General features: G+C 37.4%; 1 protein-coding gene across 5 annotated transcripts in view; it reads right to left on the bottom strand.

Moving 5' to 3' along the window:
• DENND1A (DENN domain containing 1A) overlaps positions 1 to 21,798 on the bottom strand; it is a 216,845-nt gene that overhangs the window by 75,633 nt on the left and 119,414 nt on the right. For all 5 annotated transcript variants that reach the window (XM_027809324.2, XM_027809326.2, XM_027809325.2 and 2 more), the window contains 2 exons: positions 14,615 to 14,716; positions 7,123 to 7,248 (listed from right to left, as the gene is read on the bottom strand). In XM_027809324.2, coding sequence (XP_027665125.2) covers positions 7,123 to 7,248; positions 14,615 to 14,716 — 228 coding nt within the window. The remainder of the gene's footprint in view (positions 1 to 7,122; positions 7,249 to 14,614; positions 14,717 to 21,798) is intronic.

Below are 21,798 nucleotides of genomic sequence, written 5' to 3'. Positions count from 1 at the left end.
GGTAGGCTACGTCTCCTGCAGACACCGAAGGACTCTATGGCCAGCTAACCCCGAAGGGAGCGCAGTGCTCAACACCAGCATTTCCAGGAGGTATGGATGCACAGCAGCATACACACGGCTGCAACATGGATAATCAAACCAGTGCTATCTTTATGAGAGCTGATAATAGAAACTGCCAAAAGAAAACAACAGGATAAAACAATTCTCCAGAAATGTCTTCACACTTTTGTGTGAAGGCAGGAAAGCTTTTCATTTTTTTTCAAGGAAAAAAAAAAGTTGGAAATACAATAAAGGAGGCACCTTTTCTTAATTGTATACCCCTTATGAAAGTGTAAAGTCATACACTTCCCCCAGATATCCCTATATGGCTCCAGAACTATGACAAAACCACAAACTGAAAAGGCTTATCACATTATTTCCTTAAGTTGAATTGAATGTTATGTTGAAAAAGCAAAGTTAACTTTTTATTTTCTCCTATTCATAATGACTTTTCTGATCATTGCTTAAATTGCATCATATCAAGAGAAAATTTGCATCCAAGTTACAATTCTGAAGATCAGTAGTACATTGCCTTCTCTATTTAAAATCCAAAAATAAATTATCAGACTTTGACAGAACAAGAACTAAAGCAGCAATGTATACATAAAGCCATATATACATACATCCAGTGTAGTTCAGCTAAAGCAGTTTGAAAACTGGAATATATAATACATATATGAGTTTCAATAAGTAGTTTCATATTAAGATTAGACAACATTTTGTAATGTCTTAAACACATTGTTGTCCACAGATTAGCAAGTAACTTCACTAATGAAAGTGCATAAAAAGTGTGGAAACAGGAAAGTGCATTGACTCTGCCCCTGAGATATTCTATTTACTCTTAAGTGGATACATCTAAAGAATATTTAGGTTAAACTTAAACCAAATCAATTCAGAACTATTAAAGTTAACCAGAATTTATCTAGTTATACAACTAATGTTTGCTCAGGTGAATAAACCTGAATAAGACTGAATAACTATGAAGCCTTAAAAGAAATTAATTGAGACTTCATTGAAGAGATCCACTTATTAGCAGTAATTCCAAACGAATTTAAGTTAGTACCAATAACTCTTTATGGTCCTAGTTCAATGTGAAGTTATGTGAAAATTTTTACAATATGATAGTGGTACATAATCCAACAGTTTAATAAAAGTACCATCCACTATCAGAACCACTGCAGTACCAGTAGTTACTTAAAATCATTATGCTTCCTTAATAGCATCTTAAGCATTCAGTAAGCTCCCAACTACCATTCCATATGTTTTAAATGTAATTGAAAAGCAGTGGATGTTTGAAACTACAACAATGTATTTCCTCAGCTTGAGATGGGGGTAGACCATTCCATTCTTGTGAGAAACATCGCAAAACAGAACACCACTATTTTTAAGGAATCTGCAAACAGTGAAAGTTACTGGCCTTGCCTTTCTGGGATGGAAAAAAAATAGTCAATTAAAAAAATTAAAATACCTCAATAAATTATTAATCAATAATAAGATGTTAAAAATAAAAGTCATATTTTCCTGTATTTCTTCATTTTAACATTGATTTCAAGTTGTCCTCACAAACAGTTTAGCAACACTTTTAATACCATCACAGCTACCTTTGCCCTCTTCCCCCCACACTATTTTGAGACTTATTTTGTTTAGAAACAGTGCAAAATTTGACACTTAACAAGTAACCAGCAATACCCCCTTCACACTGGACAGGGATCACATTACTGTTATTACTTCATTGCAATTCATTCACGGAGAGAAGGGCCTCTCAAGGAGAGCACAGCAATGCTAAGTTTTGCTGGGCAGACGTCAAGAAGATGAGCCAAATTAAGGAATATATTTCTTGCCGCAAGTAATGCAACTGTATTAATTGTTTCATCTCGTCAGAGACATTGGCACAAATCAGAGACATTGTTGCCACAGACCTGCACATACTGGAAATAATTACAGGTGTTGCGACTGTGTAAATCCAGTATAAAACATGGAAATTAGAATATCAAGTATATTCACAATCCACCAAAACCAGGTTGACATGGATATTATAAACAAGGGAAAGGTGTGGATTTAGGTAATATGACAATATACACAAGAAACCATTTTACAAGGAACGCAGAGTTCATCACCCTAATAACTAGATTAATAAATTTGCAACAACTAAAATGCCCTTTTAAAAACAATCCAGGATGCCTCAATTCAAAACCAAACAAACACCAGTCTCTCATGCATAGACATGTGTCTCCAGTGGTGTGTCAGAAATAAAACAGGCTACTTTAGCTCACATTGCATTACATATACCACTCACCTCAGTATACCATGTATACTGCGTCGTGAAAGATGCCAAATTTTACAGTGCTTGCATGTAAGACTTAGCAATGCAAAACAGCAAAGTTTAAGAGAAAACTACCAGCAAGAACACTTGAAAGACTGATATTTGGGTTATGAATGTTAGTAATAATCCATACAGAAAGTAGCAGCACTGCAAAAGAAAAATAAGCACAGAAATTTTTATCTTTCAGTGTATTTATAGCAATGAAACACAGACAAAAGGAACCAAGACAAGGAAATAGAAGTACCTGTTTAGAATAAACAGATTTTAAAGCTAAGTACAAGTAAATAAGCTTTTCAAATCTGGCAAGCTCGAAAATGTATTAAGCATACACAACTCCCTTTGCAAAGCTCACTGGAGCAACCACGTATCCAGAGATCAGACAGAAAACTGGTCATTTGAGAAGATGGTACCTCAAACTTGGAGCCCACTGTTAAACTATCATACCCAGGCTAGGTGAAAAAGCACCCCTGAGGCTCAGGCTAGCTGTGCTAGCATCACAACCCAAACCCAATACATCATACTGCATCCTACCCTACACCCTACTGCTTTCGGTCAACCTACACCATAAGCTTAAGTTCATTCACAGGTGTTGGGATGTTTGTTTCTTAACAAAGATTGTGAAAGCAAATCAATTAAATGTTTCTTAACCACTAGGTGTCAGCAGAAGAAAGTACACAGCCAACATCTTCAATGCAGAAAATTCGAGTCTCATTTCCTCTCTCACTTACCAATACACACAACTATTAAATACTATGAACCACCTTCACACACACACAGTAATTATACAGCTATTTCTGTTGAAGATGACCTACTTTTGCGAATTAAATATTTAGAAGATAAAAACATTCCCTCTGTAAACAGAAAAATAAAATCATCAGGAATTTTAAAAAGTCATTCCAGTGAACAAAGTGCTCATATTGGTGTCACTGTTAGAAATGTAAGTAATGTTCGTAAAGGTAACAATCTGCCTCAATACAGCCAAGTAAACACACTGCTTCTAATGTGTTGTACTGTAATTAATAGCAACAGAGGTTTGTGGAGACTCAAAGTACATCCCATGTAACAGATATTCTTCCATACTTTAAATGTGGCTCAATGGAACTACAGAAAACACATATACACAGTAGGAAACATAGCTGGATCAGTTAATTTGTTACATAAATCTTAAGATTAGACTTGAAAACTGTATTATCTGGATATGTTTTTTCATAGTTCTAGTTACTGAAGGTCTCAAAGTTTACAGCAACAGTAACCCATTCATTGCTGGTGTACTGGTTAGTATATACATCACATAACCTTGTATCTTTTAGAGTAAAAGCTTCTGAACAGAATAAAATCTCTTACTATGCTTAAGTATAATGTGAATTTAAAGTCTGCCCTGTGACATATTCTGGGCATACAAAGAATAATAAAACATAGCTTCCTATCATTTATCCCGAAAAGTCAATTCATACCAGATGAGATGGTCTGTGTAATTAAATTGTCTTACGAGACAAAAATTAAGAAAGCAGGTAAAGCTGCTGCTTCTTTGAATTTATTTCTTAATTATCAGTGGTTTAAAATAAACAGATTTCTTGACTTATGGGACATGGAATGCAAAGCAGCACATCATGTTTGGTATTGCTTATGCCCAATATTTACAATATGTGAAGGTGGTAAAAGAAAAAAACCACAATGGAGGTATTTGAAAATACATTCTTTTCCTAGAAGCTATTTCTTCAATTTGCTTTTCTATTTGTCTCAGACACATCAAAATTACTTTATCTGCAACTGTTACACCAGTAACAGTTTCAGAATAATTTTCTCCAAATGGACATAAAATTTTTAAAGCAAGTTATGACAGCCACTGTGGTCTTTGTGGATTCTGATACATCAATGGAAAGTAATCAAAGAGTTGCTGCATACACTTTAATGTTCTTCTACCATTCAATGAGAAACTCCCGTCATGCCATATTTATATGAGAAGATGTGTATCATGATCACTTTGACCACCTGTTAGTATATAATCTACAAACTCAGCACACTGAGCTAAATCAGCTGACGGGAAACAATAATGAATTTAATTGCTGTGCAAAAGATGGAATTATGTGAGAGTACAGAAACCTATTTCAAGTGCAGCATTTGAAGTACAGCACAACAGAGAAACACAGGGCTTTAAATTGCAAGTTGCCTTACTAATTGCCAGTTACGATACTTTGTTATTAAATTACAATCCCATTTTCTTTTGTGAACTTAGCAAGTACATGTCCTAATTGTTTTACTCATAATGCACTATTGGGAGTTTCGCTGCATCTTCTTGAGACCAGGTTTTCAAAGGATTTTGAACTAATTTTTTAAGTGCAATGTTCCAAACAGTAACAGGATTTAACTGCATTTACTGTTGGCATGTTCTAAAACAGAAATGAAGTATAAAGTAGTTGTATGATGTGCCCAATACCTCACAGGATGTCTATAGCAAAACTGGAAACAGAATGCAGGTCATTTGACTGACACGTTCAGCACATGACACACTTGCAAATTTTCTTCATTTAAATCTTAACATTGAAATGTATAATCAGAAATCAAATTTTTAATTTATAGAAGGATTTGGAAAAGAAAGTCCTGAAAACTTCCATGTCCTGATGATTAAAACTGGGTTTTATGACATATTTGTGCAACTACATTTAGAAGTTTTCTTCGACGGAATGATAAGCAAACAAACAATTTCTTCTACTTCCTTAGGTTAGCTGTCCATCGAAGTTGCATTTTCTATGGGTGTGCCATTGTCAACTGATTTTGAATGTTCATCTTTAACATTCAGCCTTCAAAATACCAGATGGTATTTCCAGAAAAGCAATTTAAATTTTTTATTTTTCTTCATAAATCCCTTAACTAGTTAATCTTACACACACATCCAGGCAAAGCATACACCAATATTCCCAGAGTTGCTTGGCAACTACTGGGAGGAGCATCAGAGAACAAGGAAGCCTGCATGGATGAAGGGAAGCGCCAGTGTCTCCCCAACACGGATAAAGGAGGCTTACAGCCAGGGTGTCCTGCTGGTTTCATTTTTGTTATTTATACGGACAACATTTTAAATACCTCCCATTATTTCACCTTACATGCCTTAAAAGCCCAATAGTTATACCCAGACATACATGAACCAGTCTATACAATTTATTTTTTCCACACACGCAACACATGGATTTCCCCAGCAAGATGTGGAAGGACTCATGGTGACTTCAAAAGTCATTTCTGAACCCTGAATATGAATTGTAGGAATGATGCTTAGTTGATGGTGATAACTGGACTGTTTAAAATTCATACTGAGCTCTTTTTTCCTTCTGGCTCTAAAAATAACAAGACAAACTAGTAGTGAAGAAACTTTATTTACTGAAACATCCTCAACCTCAAGTAACACTACACCTGCACTCCAGCTTCTGGTCTTCTTCTTTAATATCATGATTAAAATTAGATTTATTACTCGTCTGCATGCCAGATCTCTCCATTAATCTTCACTGAGCAGAACAATTCCAAATACAACACCCTTTCTCAACCAGCAAGCCTTCATTCTCACTCTGCTCACTTAGCCTCCCCACTTACACTCCAAACTCATCTTAGCACCTCCCAGTGGTATTCAAGCTCTCCATTGCTACCACCAATTTTCATTTCTGCCTCCAAATGCTTGCAGGTAAGAGAAGGCGGACGAGAGACCAAAGTATGTTTTTTCCTCTACAGAGATCTTCTTGTTAAGCAGCTGTAGGTCTAAACAACAGTAGTTCAAATGAGCCCATGAACAGTACACTGAGATTTACCACTGCATTTTGACCTGCACATGTGTTAGTTTCCCCTGCTTCAGAAACAGCGAACATAGAGTATTTTGGGAATATTTTGTAGATCACTCTGCAGTTAGTAGTTTTCATCCCCCGTATTTATGGGACATCTCTCATGAACGTTACTCACCCTGTTTAACTTGTCTCTAAAGTATGTACATTTTGATGATAGACAGTTAAAAGGAACCCCCTAAGTACAAGGTAGCAAAACCAGAGTGTCACAAAACATGTGGAAATACATAGATTTGGCTGGACTGATTTGTATTGAAGTCGGTGAAGCGACTTGCAGTAAGCCAGGAACAGATGCCTCACTAGAAGCAATAAACCCAAGATCAAGTACAGAAAAATCCTTCCCCCACTCAGATGGCACTTAATTGTTGCTAAATAAGAGATTAGCTCTGAACCAGAAGCAAGAGATTGAATTTCCCTAACAGAACATTTATCGTCAATAGTTACAACTCCAGACAGTCTTCATATTTCTGTAAAAGCGCAATTTCTTTACTAATTATGTTCTTAAATGCCATGATTCCATAAATTTACATTTTTCAGTCGAGCATATATTGTGTAAAAAGTGTATCTTTTACTACCTTTAAAACTAATACGATGAATACCCACGTTTTGTAGTGAGAAAAAATGGTCAGCTCTGCACTGTCCTCCTACAATCATTAATGTATACTTTTTAATCATCTCTCTTCTAACTTAACTGTCTTCAAAACAAGCAACACTCATACCTTTCCATAAGAAGTTTTCTCCCTGTGTGACTGATCATGCTTGTTGCACTGCTTTCTTTTTTTGGAGACTGGAACACTGTTTTCAGTACTAGTCAGTCAAAGAGCTGCAATGCTGACCTTAGTAAGAGTAGGTTACACTACACTTTGAGTTCTTGTTCGCTTTTTTCCCCACCACAACTGCAGTTTTACATCTTATGCCTACTAAATTCCTACTTACAGGTTCAATTTTCAGGGCGTTTCTGTAGCTCCCAAAGAAAGATGCTTGTGCTTTTAGAAATGCTCTTGCAACACCATCTCCAGTGGTTGTAGAGACCTTCTTCAATCTGTTCTTCAGTGCAGAAACCTGAAATCACACAAGCCTAGATCACTCTCCTGTCACAAACAAAGCTTAACACACTGGGGCACAGTGAAATGAAAAAACGTGCTAACCACAGCAGCAGTTATGACACAAAGCAGCATTGTGAATTCAGAGTTGAATTTTTCAGTTCTAAAAGCATTACTTGTCAAGCTGGTTTACTTCTCTAAGATGCGGTTGGATTCTTTTCAGAAACCAATAGGAAAATAAAACTTTTGTTTCAACCTTCCCTCCTAATTGAAACCCACTGTTAGCATGCTGACGAGCACTCTTTTAAAGGTAGTCCATGAAGTTCTGTGCCATTCTTGATTAGAATCTATGAAAGAATTTCAGCTAATCAAACACCAGACTAAGAGAGAAACTGTTCTGCCTAACCAGGCCACCCATCACCACCAAGGCTAAGAACAAATTCTGTAGGTCTGAAAAATCTGTTTGCCACAAATACAAGTTGTTGGGTTTTGTTTTATTCTTTTTTCTTTTAAGGCTATATTCCCTTGTGTTTAAGAGAGTTAGTGGAAAATAACAAAATGAGAGTTTTATTTATGCATATGGCAGGTTCCCTTGGCTGGCTCCCAGACACCCACCCAGCCGCTCCCTCACTCCCCCTCCTCAGCGGGACTCAGGGAGAAAACACGAAGAAAAAGCTCGTGGGCCGAGTTAAAGACGGGGAGATCACTTCCCAATTAGCATCACCAGCAAAACAGGCTCTGCTTAGGAAAATTAATTTTAAGTTATTGCCAATTAAAATAGAATTGGATGGTGAGAAACTCAGGCAGAAACTAAACAAGCTTCCCCTCTCCCTGCTCATGGCCTGCCGGACCTCTGGCATGGGGCAGCAGCAACGAGGTTCGCGGCCAGGGCGCAGCAGGCCCCCTCCACTGCCCCTGCCTCCTCACCAGGGCCCCCCACCCGGTGCCTCCTCACCACAGCCCCCTCTGCTGCCCCTGCCCCCTCACCAGGGCCCCTCCCCGCCTCCTTACGAGAGCCCCCTGCTGCCGCCTCTGCCCGTGTCTCCTCACCTGGACACAGCAGCCCCCCACCGCCGTCCCTGTCCCCTCACCGGGTGCAGCAGCCCCCCGCCACTGGCCCTGCCTCCTCACACTTCTCGGCGCTGCCACGCGGTGCTTCGCCCCTTCCCACACTGGCTCCCCGCGCAGCCCACGGCCCAGCCCTGCCAGCGGGGCCTCTCCTCACGGCAGCGGCCAACCCCCGCCCAGCACCTCGCCACTGACACCCCGAACGATCCAGAAAACCTGCCGTTTTTTTAAGAAGTCTCAAATTAACCATGACATTCTGCCTACTGAAGTGTTGGGGTTTGGTTTTTTTTCCTTCCTTCTCAAGAGATCTAAGCCACCTGTGTGCAGGACAGCTCCTCTCCCTTCCACTCTGGAGGTGTTTAATTACCTCAGGACTCACAGAGCTGCGCTCCAGGCACGCAGCCCTCATGGTCTCATCAGCATTTACACAGGGACACCTCCCTATCACAACTTGGCAAATATCAACTACATGCACTTCTATGCGGGCAGTTAAAACTACCGTGATCCAGGTTACCGGAATATTCTTTGTTTTCTGTGCACACCAAGGGCTAAAGTTTTAGAGGACTACCCATCACTGTTCCCTGCGCTTCAGAATTCCTCACACATACAAGAAGGTTGTGACTTAGTCTGATGTCTCTTTTCTAGTGCTTGGAGCTCCGTAACTACTGAAGCAAGGTTGTGTATCTATGTATTATTGTTAGTGACAGCATTTTTCTTTTCCAAATGCAAGCTGGGAAAGGAGATGATAAAACATTTCAAGGATTAATACCAAGCTTGCTGTGCCTGTGCCGCAACAGTTATAGGTTACGTTAAATCATTAACAAATAGTTATGTCAGTAGCAATTTTTTGGTGTTGCAGACAGAACCAGGACAAGGCAAGTTTCTGGAGACTAATCTCACAGAACACGATACAGAACAACCATCTGGGCACCGATTCTGGAAATCCAGCTCACGCTCTTCAAGGATGCGTTCCTGTCACGTGCAAAAGGCGGGTTTGACGAGATACCTTACGCAGAAGACAGGACGGAGCCACTATTGCAGAAGGAAAGCGGAAAGCCAGGAAATCCCTAGTCATCTTGATTTGCAGAAGAAGATGAATGACTCCATAAATATCCATATTATGAATTTAACAGAAATAATTCCACCACTAACTAACAAGTCTCCCTTATTCAAATGCCATTCTGAAAAACCTCCACTGGGGTAGCTCTATATACTTCACACTATGCCAGAAACGTTGCAGGAATATTACTTACAGAGTAAGCAGATTCTGTTGTAGTGAACATAACTTTGTTTCTGAGAGTATGAATAGTACCTCATAAATATAAGGTGATGGTTCAAGTGTTCCAATTACTTTTCATGCATTCCCCCCATCCTTCAGCTCATAACAAAAGCTTATCCTGGCCTCATTCATAGCTCCAAAATCCTACCAGATGAGTTGAGCTTTTTTCTGCCTTGGGGTTTTACCACCAGACTGTCTTAGTAGCAAATGGCAGGCTGATTTTACTGAACAACTGTTCTTGAGTACTATCCCTCCTATAAGCATGTCCCTCACTTCCTCCTTCAGTAGCCTCGGATCTGGGGAGGCCATGAAAGTGACTCCTCAACTGCTATATAGGTGTTAAATTTATAATCCATGCTGTGCACTACTTTTTCTTCTTTTAATACTAGATGTTATATTTGCACTTGTATTTACCAAAACAGTTGCAGAGACATTTCCTTTAAATTTTTCTGCAGACTCCATTGTAGAAAGAATTTCATTACAGTTATTTAGTATAACAGAAATAAGCAAGAGCGTCTCCAGCATTGCTTATAAATCTGAATGCTGTGGCTTATGCCAATGATCCATGCATTAATGAGTCCATAAGCACATATTAACATAATACATTATAACACATCTAGTCTATCACGCCCATAAAATAAGCTCACTCCTATTCACTGAGACAATGTCTCTCAAGGAGCTCTGTTATTCTCAAAACGCAAAAGCTTCATGAGGTTTTCAACCCCAAACAGCACACTTCTCTGTGTTTGAAAGGGTCTGGACTTGTAGGGATAAAATATGCATTTATTTCCTATATTAACTTATGTAAACCATTTAAAGACTGTTCTTAAAAGTGCAATAAAATGTCCATAGCTCTGAGTAGCTTCCAAATCCATCTCAAACATTTTTCTAAGTTGTTTTCTTTAAATATTCATGTGAAGATAAAAAATTTGCCATCTATATAGCAGGAAAAGGCTCTATGCTTCCTTTTACAACAAACTAAAGTTCAGAAAGCTAGTCACAGCCTTTCTGTGTTTCAGCTTCCCCATTTGGTATAGAAGCAGAATATTGATAGGTATTTTGCTAATTCTTTAAGCTTTTATATCATTTGCTCTCTTCTTAGACTAAATCAAACAGTGTAGCATGTGTAATATGTACACTTCTACTCTTCCAATCAGGATTACTGCAATATGCATGCCATAGCTTTTTAAATGAAAATGTTAACAGTGACATATTTAAAGAGACTAACAAGTAAGAAAGAATAATCCATGTTTACTCTGGAATAAATTAGTACATAACACAAAATAGATTATACAAGCAGAATTATGATTGTTTCCTGCCTAAAGAGGCAGTAATACTTTAAAAAAAGAAAGAAAGAAAGAAAAAAAGACTGTGACCACTCAATATGAAGATTATTTCTAGCCAAACTGACACATATACATGCAGACTACCCTGAGAATGTTTTTTAAGATTTTTATACTTCTGGCAGTTCAGGTTTAAAGGTCCAACTTAAACTATCACCATGTTTCAAAATGCAATCTGTGCAATGCAGCATAATGAAATGGTTCAGTAAAGGTGCTAGTGGAAATTCTTTTAATTAGGTCCAAGGCTTTTCAGTTGTCAACATGAATAAAGCAAGAAACATTCTATTGCAAACACAGTGTAAGAAATAAAAATGGATTCACCTTTAAGAAAATGGCTCTGCTATAGAGTTGTAGTGTAGTACTTCTTGCTGTCCTAAAAGCAGTTAATTTCGCACTAAGTGGAAAACTGTAACATAGGCTTCCTACTTGTGATAACTTGTTAATGAATGGACAACAGTAGCACACACAACTAAATTACTGACAGCCTAAGATATTCATAGGCTAGTGCAAATTTACAATATTCTCACAGCCATCAGATATGTAAGATCTCTTTGGCGCAGTACACTGCATTGCATCAGGGCTTCATTTAATAAAAACTACAAGTTGACAGAGCGAGCTTATGCTTTATTCCTTGTACTATGAAGCTCTGACTACAACTAAGACTAGAAGATGACACTTATTTGGAAATACATGAAAAATCCATAAGGGTTGCATAAAAAAAATTACTACCCCCTCTTTGCTATTCCTTGCAACACAGACGGTGGTGTAGGAGACTTGTCAGCAGCAGATGCACTTATTGTAATCACAGTCCTTAATAAATCTCTTTTTTTAATATTGACTATTTTAAAAGGAAAGTTACTTCCCAGGGCACTCTCATGCTGCCAGATTTTCAGCAACATATCAGAAGCAGAAGGTGAAGGAGGGACAATTTTTCACATTTCAAATAGTTCATCAATAAGGCAGTAGTATATACCTTGATTTTCAGGGACCTGACCTGATCAGTTCAGGCAGCCTGACTGCTAGCAGGTACTGCTGAGGTAAACAGGGGCAAAGAAATTACTTAATCTGATCCTGCTGGAACCGTCTCAATACTATCCAGCTCCTGTGACACAAATCTTAACTGGAAAGAAGTTTCAGTGTATGTGTGAGTTTGGGTCCAAGGACCCAAAAGAAGAGTAAAGAACCGTTCATTCTAGATTCACAAGAATCAACAGTTTAGGTGGCAACATTACTGTCACAAAGCTCAAGCACAACTCACTACCTGAAGCTCTAAAATAATCACAGGACTTCATTTACTTGATTAAAAAAGCTGTTCAAGGAGAGGGGGAAAACAGCTTTAAAAACTTACCACGGGATTAACTACCTGATGGTAAATGCATCACACAGAAGGTGTTTTTTTCCTCATATAGATAGATTTAATTTAGCAAAGTAAATTTTGTGTCTATTCAGCAGTGCATGAATTGCTCACTGTTTTAAGTAGCAAAACCGGCAGAATAGTTTGACATAACAGCCATTTATGATCATGAAACTGTTGAAGACATTTTTAGTTTCTCAGATCATAAATGCATCTGTTTAGACTGAGACCAGGGGGGAAACGCAGTCCCAAAATCTCCCCATCCTCCCAGGAAAGCAAAATTAAAAAAAAAGAAAAAGAAAAAGAAAAAAAAAGTATAATGGATTGGCTTTAGGGTCTCCCTGCTGAGATGAACAACTTGATCCACTTACAGTTCCAAACACATGATGCATGAAAGAACTGACAGAAATTCAATTCTTGCAAAGAAGAGCAGCTGCTCTCTAGTGGTCAAAGCCAAATATTAAGCAGTCTGAAGGCAAGGAAAAGACCTAGAGGAGAATACTTCATTATCTAGGTAACTAAAATAATGAAACAAAGCTAAATAAGACATAAACACTGATCCCAAACACTAATTACACAACGCAACATGATTCAAGTTAAGGCTTTGTTGCGACAAATATTAATCCCAGCTGTATTTATATGGCAGTTGTGAAAAAAAAATAAAAAATACACCATGTACGCTATTTGTGAGCCATGCCAGTTAATTGAATTTGCTGGCAGCACTTCCTCTGCTCTGCTCCAAACATCCTCCAAGATAAAATGTAGCTTTTAAATAGACCTGTGGAAAACTGAATCAAGAAATTTGAACTAATAAAACACAACTCTCTACTGTTATAAAAGTGAAGTAAAAGTAAATAATGAAAGGAAGGAAGTCTCTTAAAATTTATTACATTCCAAAGCTTGAAGTTCTGTGTTTATTGGTGAAGTCTCTTCTGATGTTCTACAGTGTGCCTACAACAGCTCCTTTAATGAAGTCTCATAAAATCTAATATAATACTTGATTGTTGACAAATCATATACATGTTTGAGGCCCCGCGCTCACTGTATCCAGACATTTCTTACATAATTCCATGAAATTTACAAGTCTGTCATTCCCTGGGTTGCGGATAATGGCACGAGCGATGACCAGCTGGCAGATTTGGATGCCGGGAGTGAAATCAAAATGAAAAACTATATAAAGCCAGAAAAATTCATGGAAGTAACTTTTATAGACTAAATGCTTGACTAAAGCCAAAATGTTCACAATCAAGATGGACCTTTCATCCAGAGCCCACTGTTTTTGCAGAATGGATCACACCACAGATCACAGAGAAATGACGGGATGTCACAGTAGGAGGCACTGGGTATTCACCATTACTTGAGTTTTTCCTCAAACAGACCTGCTCATATTGAGTTCACTGCATATCAATTTTATTTCTCAACTACACATAAAAAGGTATAGATCTAACTGTCAGCACAATATTTTGAACTAGTAAAAGAAATCCAGATTTTCCCCTGCCATTTCCTCCTAAACAGTCACCCTCAGACTTAAAAATAGCTTCTTACACTCTTACTCACTTTACTGCTCTTCCCTCTCAGCTTCTTTAGTGAAGATGATTACAGCAGCAAGTTGCAAGCTGGATGTAATTCTTTCCCATTTAAGGGAAAGATCAAATATTTATACAACATGTCTATCAAGTTATTAAAAAAATACATTACCAATAAAAGTTTGAATTAGAAAGAAAATAAATTCTGAAATATAGACACTGAGCAGTCCTAGATGTGAATAGGAAGTAGTCCATTTGATATTGTAATTCAGGATATAAAACACACAAAGTTCATTAAAGCTCACCTGGAAGAAGTCACAGGAAGAAAAACATACCATTTCATTTGGAAACCAAAGTTATCTACAAAAGCAGGATTATTTTTTTCCTAATAGAATGAATAAAGATGATTTAAAATACTACTACTGCTATACCATGAAGAAATAAGTTTTATTTTTGTTTCTTGTTCAGACGTACCATAACCTGCATGTTTTTAATTTCTGTTTTTTCACCTGTAAAAGACTAACTCTTTAGATGACCTGAAACTTGATGATACCATTCCAAAACCAAAACTGGATTGCTGCAGCATTTCTAGCTTGTGTGGGCATTAGCTAATTTTCATTAGGAGGCTTGAAAATATGTCTGCAAATGTTCAGAGACATTACTTAACACTTCAAAACAGGAAAGAATTGAGGTAAAGCAGTTTACTTATATTAATGAGAGGAACACAACCAGACACCTCAGTTACAAACCAAACAGGTCAAAAGGATTTACGCTTTTAACTAATGGAATAGTTGCATAAGTCATTTAATACGTACCACATCATTAGGAAGGTTCTGAAGGTCATCAAAAGGGGTTTCCAGTGTGTTGGTATCTACATTAAGAATCACTACATCTTCCAGGGCCATGTTTCTTACTTTCTAAATATAAGCAAATTCAAGAAAAGGGAAAGGAAAAAAATCTAAGTACAAAGAGTCAAATTTTACGCATAAAGGAGACAAGTGATGGCATAATATGGCATTACAAAACTTCAAGCATTTTAAGAACAACCAACATTCGTGTTTTTCTGTTCACTATTTATTTATTCACATTTTACAATGCTGAAAAATTAACCTTCAATTTGCAGAGAGACGTTCTTAACATTGTGCATACTGAAATTTTTTAAATCAGAGTTATGATTATTCAAGCAAAGATTGATTTCAAGCACCTCTACTAATATTTCTCTTGATCTGGTATCCTGCTTGCACATTTAGCAGTTTCTAGCAGAGTCAGATTTCAAGTATATATTTTTATATTTAGAAATTAATTTAAACAATAATAAACAGTAGCTTTTCTAGGAGTTAAGAGCTGCACTAAATCAGGGATGGGAACCGGTTTCCAAATTCCAGGGTGAATTTTGGAACCCCAACAGAGAAAAATTTACAACTGTATTTGAGTAGAATGGGCACTACCAGAGGTTAGTAAAGAAATAATTAAAAAGAAAAAGGAGGGAAAAAAAAGCTAAGAGAAAAACAGCTCCACCGTATCCCAGTCTCTTAATGTTCAGCGACTCTAAACTTTTTATCCTGTTCCCGTGAACTGAGAGAAAGAAGTGTCTTTAATCTAGTTTGAGTGTTTACATCATCTGTAACAGTGCATGGACATACACAAGAAAAGCATAGCCTATTTCTCAAAAGAACCATCCTTAGTACCTTTGACTTTAAGTGTCTGAAGATGTTGGTGATCTAATCAAATTTAAACATTGTCAGACTTTACTTCCCTGCTTAAACAACAGTAAATTAATCACTGATATGAAACAGAGCGGCATTTAAATATTTATTTTAACACTTTTTCCACTAACAGGAGAGTTTAAACCTTTTTTTATTGTTATTTTGACTGACTAATTATAAATATTTAAGCCCTCTTCAAATGAAGCTTTGAAAAAATCAAAATCAGAAAGAGCAGAACTATAGAATATGGCAATTACAGAAACTTCCCAGTGACACTGTAAACAAATGTTTAAGTATCTACATACCTATACATAGGACCAAACGCAAGTCACTGAGGAGGGAAATGAACAAAAACATACTCAATTTTTAATTAAGGTTTTGTGGGGTGGGGGGAATTGTTTCCTTTAAAAGAAAGGAACTAAAGCTCTAAAACAATGGCAAAGTTGAGCCTTAGGCATCTAAATAATTACCTTCAGTTTTCAAGGCTCAGCCCTCCGTCTATAAAGAAAACTGCTGTGTACTTGGGGGGGGGGGGGGGGGGGGGGGGCGCGCGTAAAAAAAAAGCCAACAACTATAAAAAGCACTTTGTAGACTTTTATGTTTAGGTCTTCCATGAGAAATTTCTTTAGCTTAAATGGAAGAATACTACATTTAATGCTTTCCATATAAAAAGCTCAAGTACTGCATGACAAACCAGGTACTTTCCTCTACATTTCAGGAACCAAAGGTCACTCTGTTGGCTACATCTGATAAACTCTAAAGCAATCCAGGAGTCTTGCTCCTTCTAGGAGTCCGGAAGCACCAGACAAACTGATTTGCTCCTTCCTGTTTCATAAAATTAAAAATCTCACTTATACTCAGAGGAGTCTAAAAAGCTCCAACAAAAAGGTCTTGCAACGTACTTAACCAAAGCCAGAAGCTTGTCAAAACCGACTGCTAGCACAAGACAGAAGGAATTAAAAACTTCTCTTGATTCTTGCCGAAGAAGCAACAAACATGTGCTTGAGCTTGTCAATGGCTGTTTTTTAACACTGGTGATGAATCTGCACCTTCCCTTCAGCAAAGTGTTGGGGGGTTCTACAGCAAAGAATAAGCTTGTGACAAGTGGGTATCTGCCAGGGGGTACAGCACCATGCTCATGGAGCAAGGACTGTAAATGCTGATCAACATAATCATCTCCACACATGGCCCAGAAATAACTGTATCTGAAAGGAAGGCTAATATTAAACTCTGCTGTGCTATACCTTTACACCACGAAGAGCACAACCTTACTTTAAAACTTCTCAGTATTTAAGACAGTGGATTTCCCTGGAGACAAACTCTCAAATTTAATAAAACACTTGAGACTACCTTGATTTATAGCATCTGTCTTGCAATGTATTTGAAAAAAATATAATTTTTCAAAGGTCCAATTGTGGCTCATCCTAGAGAAACACAGACTGACCAGTTCATCTTAATCCTTATCTGTGTTTATCATCTTTTACTATAGTATTTGATAAAGGTATTATTAGATAGTTATAAGGGCTTTTGTCAAATAATCACATGGTTCTTTCACTAAACGTAGTACCTATTAGCCCAACTGACCTGGAAATAAAAGTATTTACTCTCTTGTTGGAATTTCAGTAAAAATTTCCAGCGTCCAACTACATTTCTCCCATCAAATCCCAGCGGACTCTATGAATCACACCTACATGTAGACCATTTTCAGAGGTAGTTTGCGTGTTGTTTTACTTGTCTTAAAATACTAAGAGACAGCCACTAAGCCGTATACAGTTGCATTCCACAACTACCTGAATATCTAACCGAAATTTTACAAATAAAGTGATACCTGTTAAACAGAATGGACTACATTCAGGATGTTCATATTTTGCTAAAAATATATATATATAAATAAATGGAGAAGCAAACAGCAAGAGGAAATGTGAACATTACAGTTTCCTTATCTAATTTTACTACAGACTAGGGATTTGCTGAGTCAAGAGAGGTGATTCAGTGAAAATGCGCATCACGTACCACTACTTCAAACCTTTCTTAACCATCCTTACCAAATTACTTGTAGCTATAATTAATCACCTAAAAACCATCAAATCGAACTAACATCTACACCTGCCTTTTATTTTAAATGTCTCTTTTTAAAAGAGTGGAGAGGTATGGAAAGCTGGTTTAACAAGCACGCTGAACCCATTGTTTATGGCCTCTATAAACATGGCTTAGTAAGAATTACTGACTTAATCAGAGAGAACTTATCTCCTGGTGAAAAGAGCACTTTAAATTTTAGAAATGGCACCTTTACTGTGAAAATCTCTTAACTTTTCAAACAAACTCCAGGGGGCCTTAAACACCAGGTCAGTAAATAAGCAGCAGTTAGTGCGTCTGTCCTGCTCACAAGCAGCCAAACACTTGAAGTTAATTTAAATTTTTTATGTGGAAGTTCACAAAAACACTGAGAAACTATTTTCTAATAGAAGTATTAAGACGTGCTCCTGTCTCATTCGGATCACAAGCTAGTAGCAATATTCAATACACTAACACCACTTCATACTAAATGTAATTTTATTATTGCTGTCCGGTTGGCAGTTTTTGCATTCCCTACCATAAAAAAAATATCCCAAGTTAAACTTCTTTCAGATGAACAATTTTATTTAATAGTTCATTTAAAGAAAAACCCAACATAACACAAAAAAAACCAACAACACCACCCTCCTCCCCCCAAAAAAACAGGTTTGCCTAACTTCATGGCTAAATTGGTATTAAAAAAAACAAAAAACCAAGTTGATCATGAGGTTTCATAACCAGATACAAATGTGATCAACATATTATAAAATTCTGTTATAACAAAGAAAACATACCGTCCACCAATTCTTTTGGACAGGTAAAACTCTTAATAAAAACTAATATTCTTAGTAGCTAGTTTGTGTGTTATATCTGAAATTATGTAAGTATGATTCACAACAAGTCTAAAATCCATTTGCTTAATGACTTGTCTCTACTTAGTTAATAGTTTCCATTTATTTTCTTAAGAAAAACACCACAACACTGCAGACAACAATGTGTCAATCTGGCTGCCAGAAGCAGGAAAGGCAACGGATATAAAATTTTATTATTTCATGCCCCAACAGCAGCCAGAAGGACTTAATGAAATCACCCTTAGATTTACAATCTGAAATAGCTATTCAGCAGACAAATCTGGTTAAGCTGGATGTGCCCCCTGACCTCTCCACCCTTTGATCTGGGCACAGCAGGTGGGCTGTGCCCCCTCCTGTGAATCTCCCACTCTTCCGCCCATCTCCCAACCTTGATGTGCAGTACCCTGATCCTGTACAGGTGATTCTCAAGATCCTTATCACAAGCAGCTGTTGCCAACTGAGTGACAAACATCACTAGTGCGGGTCTAATGTTATCGCTATCGTACCACAGAAGAAAAACCCTCTATGCTTCCTGGTAAGTCTACTTGGCACTGCAGTGCTTGTCTTTCTTAAAACTTACCCCTCAAACGTGTTTGTGTGTCTGTGTGTGTGTGTGTGTGTGTCCCCAGAACCCCACAGTTATTAATTTCATTTTCCCAATAATTGGACAAAAGGCAATTCCGTAATGTCACGTTTTTAAATGCATTTTTAATCGGTACTCCTGAAACCATGTACAGCCATATTTACAGTATTTGTGAGTGACTAAATTACACTTAATTTTCTAAGACCTGGATTTAAGTATATATATATAACCCCTTCATTTAAACCCTGTAAAAAAGCTATACTTCTTCAGTTATAGCTAGAAAAGGCAGTGATTTCCTAAGTATAAATGGATAGAAAAAGATAAATATTACTCCTCACCCAATCAAAAAATATAATTAACAATTAACACTACCACTAGAAGATGCCAACGGTCAATCAATTCTCAGGATGTCTTCTGCGGTGAGGGGAAACCACGTGGCACTGCCAGGACTAAGCCCAAGCTGATGCAACCTGTTTCTCAGAGTTTGTTAGCCCAGACTCTGTGCCTGCGAACTGGCACGCCGTCACACTGGATCACAAATGGAGCACCCTCACGTCTACTTGGAAAGACCAGGTAAATACACCAAGAAGTGCTTCCAGAACACGCACATGGGGTCCAGAGGGCTGAACATGCAGCTCTCCGTTCATCTGTCTGCGTAAAGAGGAGACTACCAACATTATGCGAGATCAGCTGCCAGGTCACACAGAGCAGGAATTTTAGTGAACCTTCTTTTCCTAATGTGTAAGTGTATTTACTCATACTAGGTTAAAATAAAACAAAAACCTGCTCCTGTAGGTTTTACGATATGTATAACCATCCTTTATGCTTAGGGAGAAGGTTAGAAAAATCATTCTGACAAACGCAATGTGAAGTTTCACACACCAATTCATTCTGGATATTCTCACAAGAAAGAAAAATCTCAAGTCCCAGAAAAAGTCCTTGAGTGACTGGAACACTAGGAAAAAAAAAAAGGCATAAGAAACAGTTTTCTAATCATTAATTTTAAAGGTTGGTTCTGTGCCCTGAATAGAGCACAAAAATGGTGGGCGTTGTTACTTCAATGAGTGGAAGCCTAGCACAAGAAAGTATCCTGCCCACAGCTCAGTATCTGACAGCTAAACAGAACTATCCCCAATGAATAATCAAAACCACATGTGTCTAAATTCCAATAGGTAGTCTACTAGGTCAAGGGCATTCCTGTTCCATCAGCACCATCACACTAATAACCTTTCCTACAGAAACAGTTGCTGAAACAATCGTTTACTATGACAAAATGTAAAAGGCTGCCAGCTAAGCCCAACACCCCTTGTAACGCAAAGGTCAATTTAATATAATTTGAACACTAAAATAGCACACAGTACACAGGTAGAAAATAAAACAAGATTACAAAAGGGATGTGTTCATTTGATAGAGTTTCATTTTCCTATCTCATTATTTATCAGTACTTATCTTCATCTAATATGAATTCAATTAGTTCCGTAAGCATGTTCCATTATTCATGTGATAGCTCCAGCCTTGCTTATCCAACAGCTTATAAACTTTTAGCCTTCTTTGAAGTCACTTTATGGATTGCTAAATGGAAATCTTATAAAGAATGACTAACTAGGTGATGATAGAAGAGCTGAAAAATAAGAGCACAAAACACAGCTCTATATTTTCTACCGAGATTTTCCCTCATAAATCAGTTGGAGCCCTCTGACCTATAACAGGAGATTATCTTATCTCACTGGAGAACATTTCAGTCACAGCAAATTAGATTTAACAGTCAATGGATATGCTTGATATTTTAATCGTAAGAAAAATTTGTCATTTTCCATTAAAATAACTGCTCCTTCTGCAGAGACCCCATGTAACGGGAAACTGCAAACTAACTTTAAGATACAAAATGATGTGACAATAATCTTTTGAGGTGAGAGAGAGGGTGTACTTTGTTTAAAATCATTAACATTTCCACTATATTTCTTCCAGAAGACCCACTCCAAGACAGGGATAGCAAAAATCTCAGAAACAACAGTAAGGCTAGAAAATTGGTTTTTTCCTACATTTCAAATTCACGTTTCCCTTTATACCATGGCTTTCCCTGCACAAGTTTAGGCTTCCACTAACATTTACGCAACAATGACAAATTCTGCAGTCAGAGCTGCTGAGGCAGAACCACGAGCCTATATATAACTGCAATTACTCCCATGGGGCTCTACAGTAGATAAAAAGTCCACCTGTCTTAACTTGAATGGAAAGCTGGAGAATTAATCCCTTATCCTGAAGCTAGAACACGTGGATTATCAAAAAACTTTTAAAGATCTATTTGCTGATATTTCAGCATTTCAAGAAAAATGAAGCTGAATAACTACCCTAGATTTTAGTTGTAATTTATAAAACTATTTTGATATGGAAAATCAATATATCATTTTAAAAAATACACAACTGCTAGATCATGAAAAAAATTGCTGTTGCTACTAGGTTGCTAATCTAACAAATGAACCACACAATTTTACACCTACATATGAAGAAAAAGACAAAGAGTAGCTGCAGCATCAAAAACAGGCAAAGAGATAAACTAGTAATTGTCTAGCTCATTTGACAAATGTCACCTTTCCTTTGCCCAAGGCACAGAGAAATTATGCAGTACTTGCCAACAAACAGATGCAATAGCCCACTGTGTGGTTTTATTTTATTTTTCAATGGAAAAAGCACAGTTAGCTGGAAGATGTATTTCTATCTGGGAGTATTCAATTTCTCCTTAAGAGCAGAGGAGGGAGAGAAGACAGTTTCTTTTATTTATTTAATTTATTTCATAAGGCACT

The sequence above is a fragment of the Falco cherrug genome, chromosome 9 (genome assembly GCF_023634085.1).
Source record: "Falco cherrug isolate bFalChe1 chromosome 9, bFalChe1.pri, whole genome shotgun sequence".
In the NCBI taxonomy this organism is placed as follows: domain Eukaryota; kingdom Metazoa; phylum Chordata; class Aves; order Falconiformes; family Falconidae; genus Falco; species Falco cherrug.
Note: the sequence above shows the minus strand (reverse complement) of the source record. Positions and strands in the feature narration are given on the sequence as shown.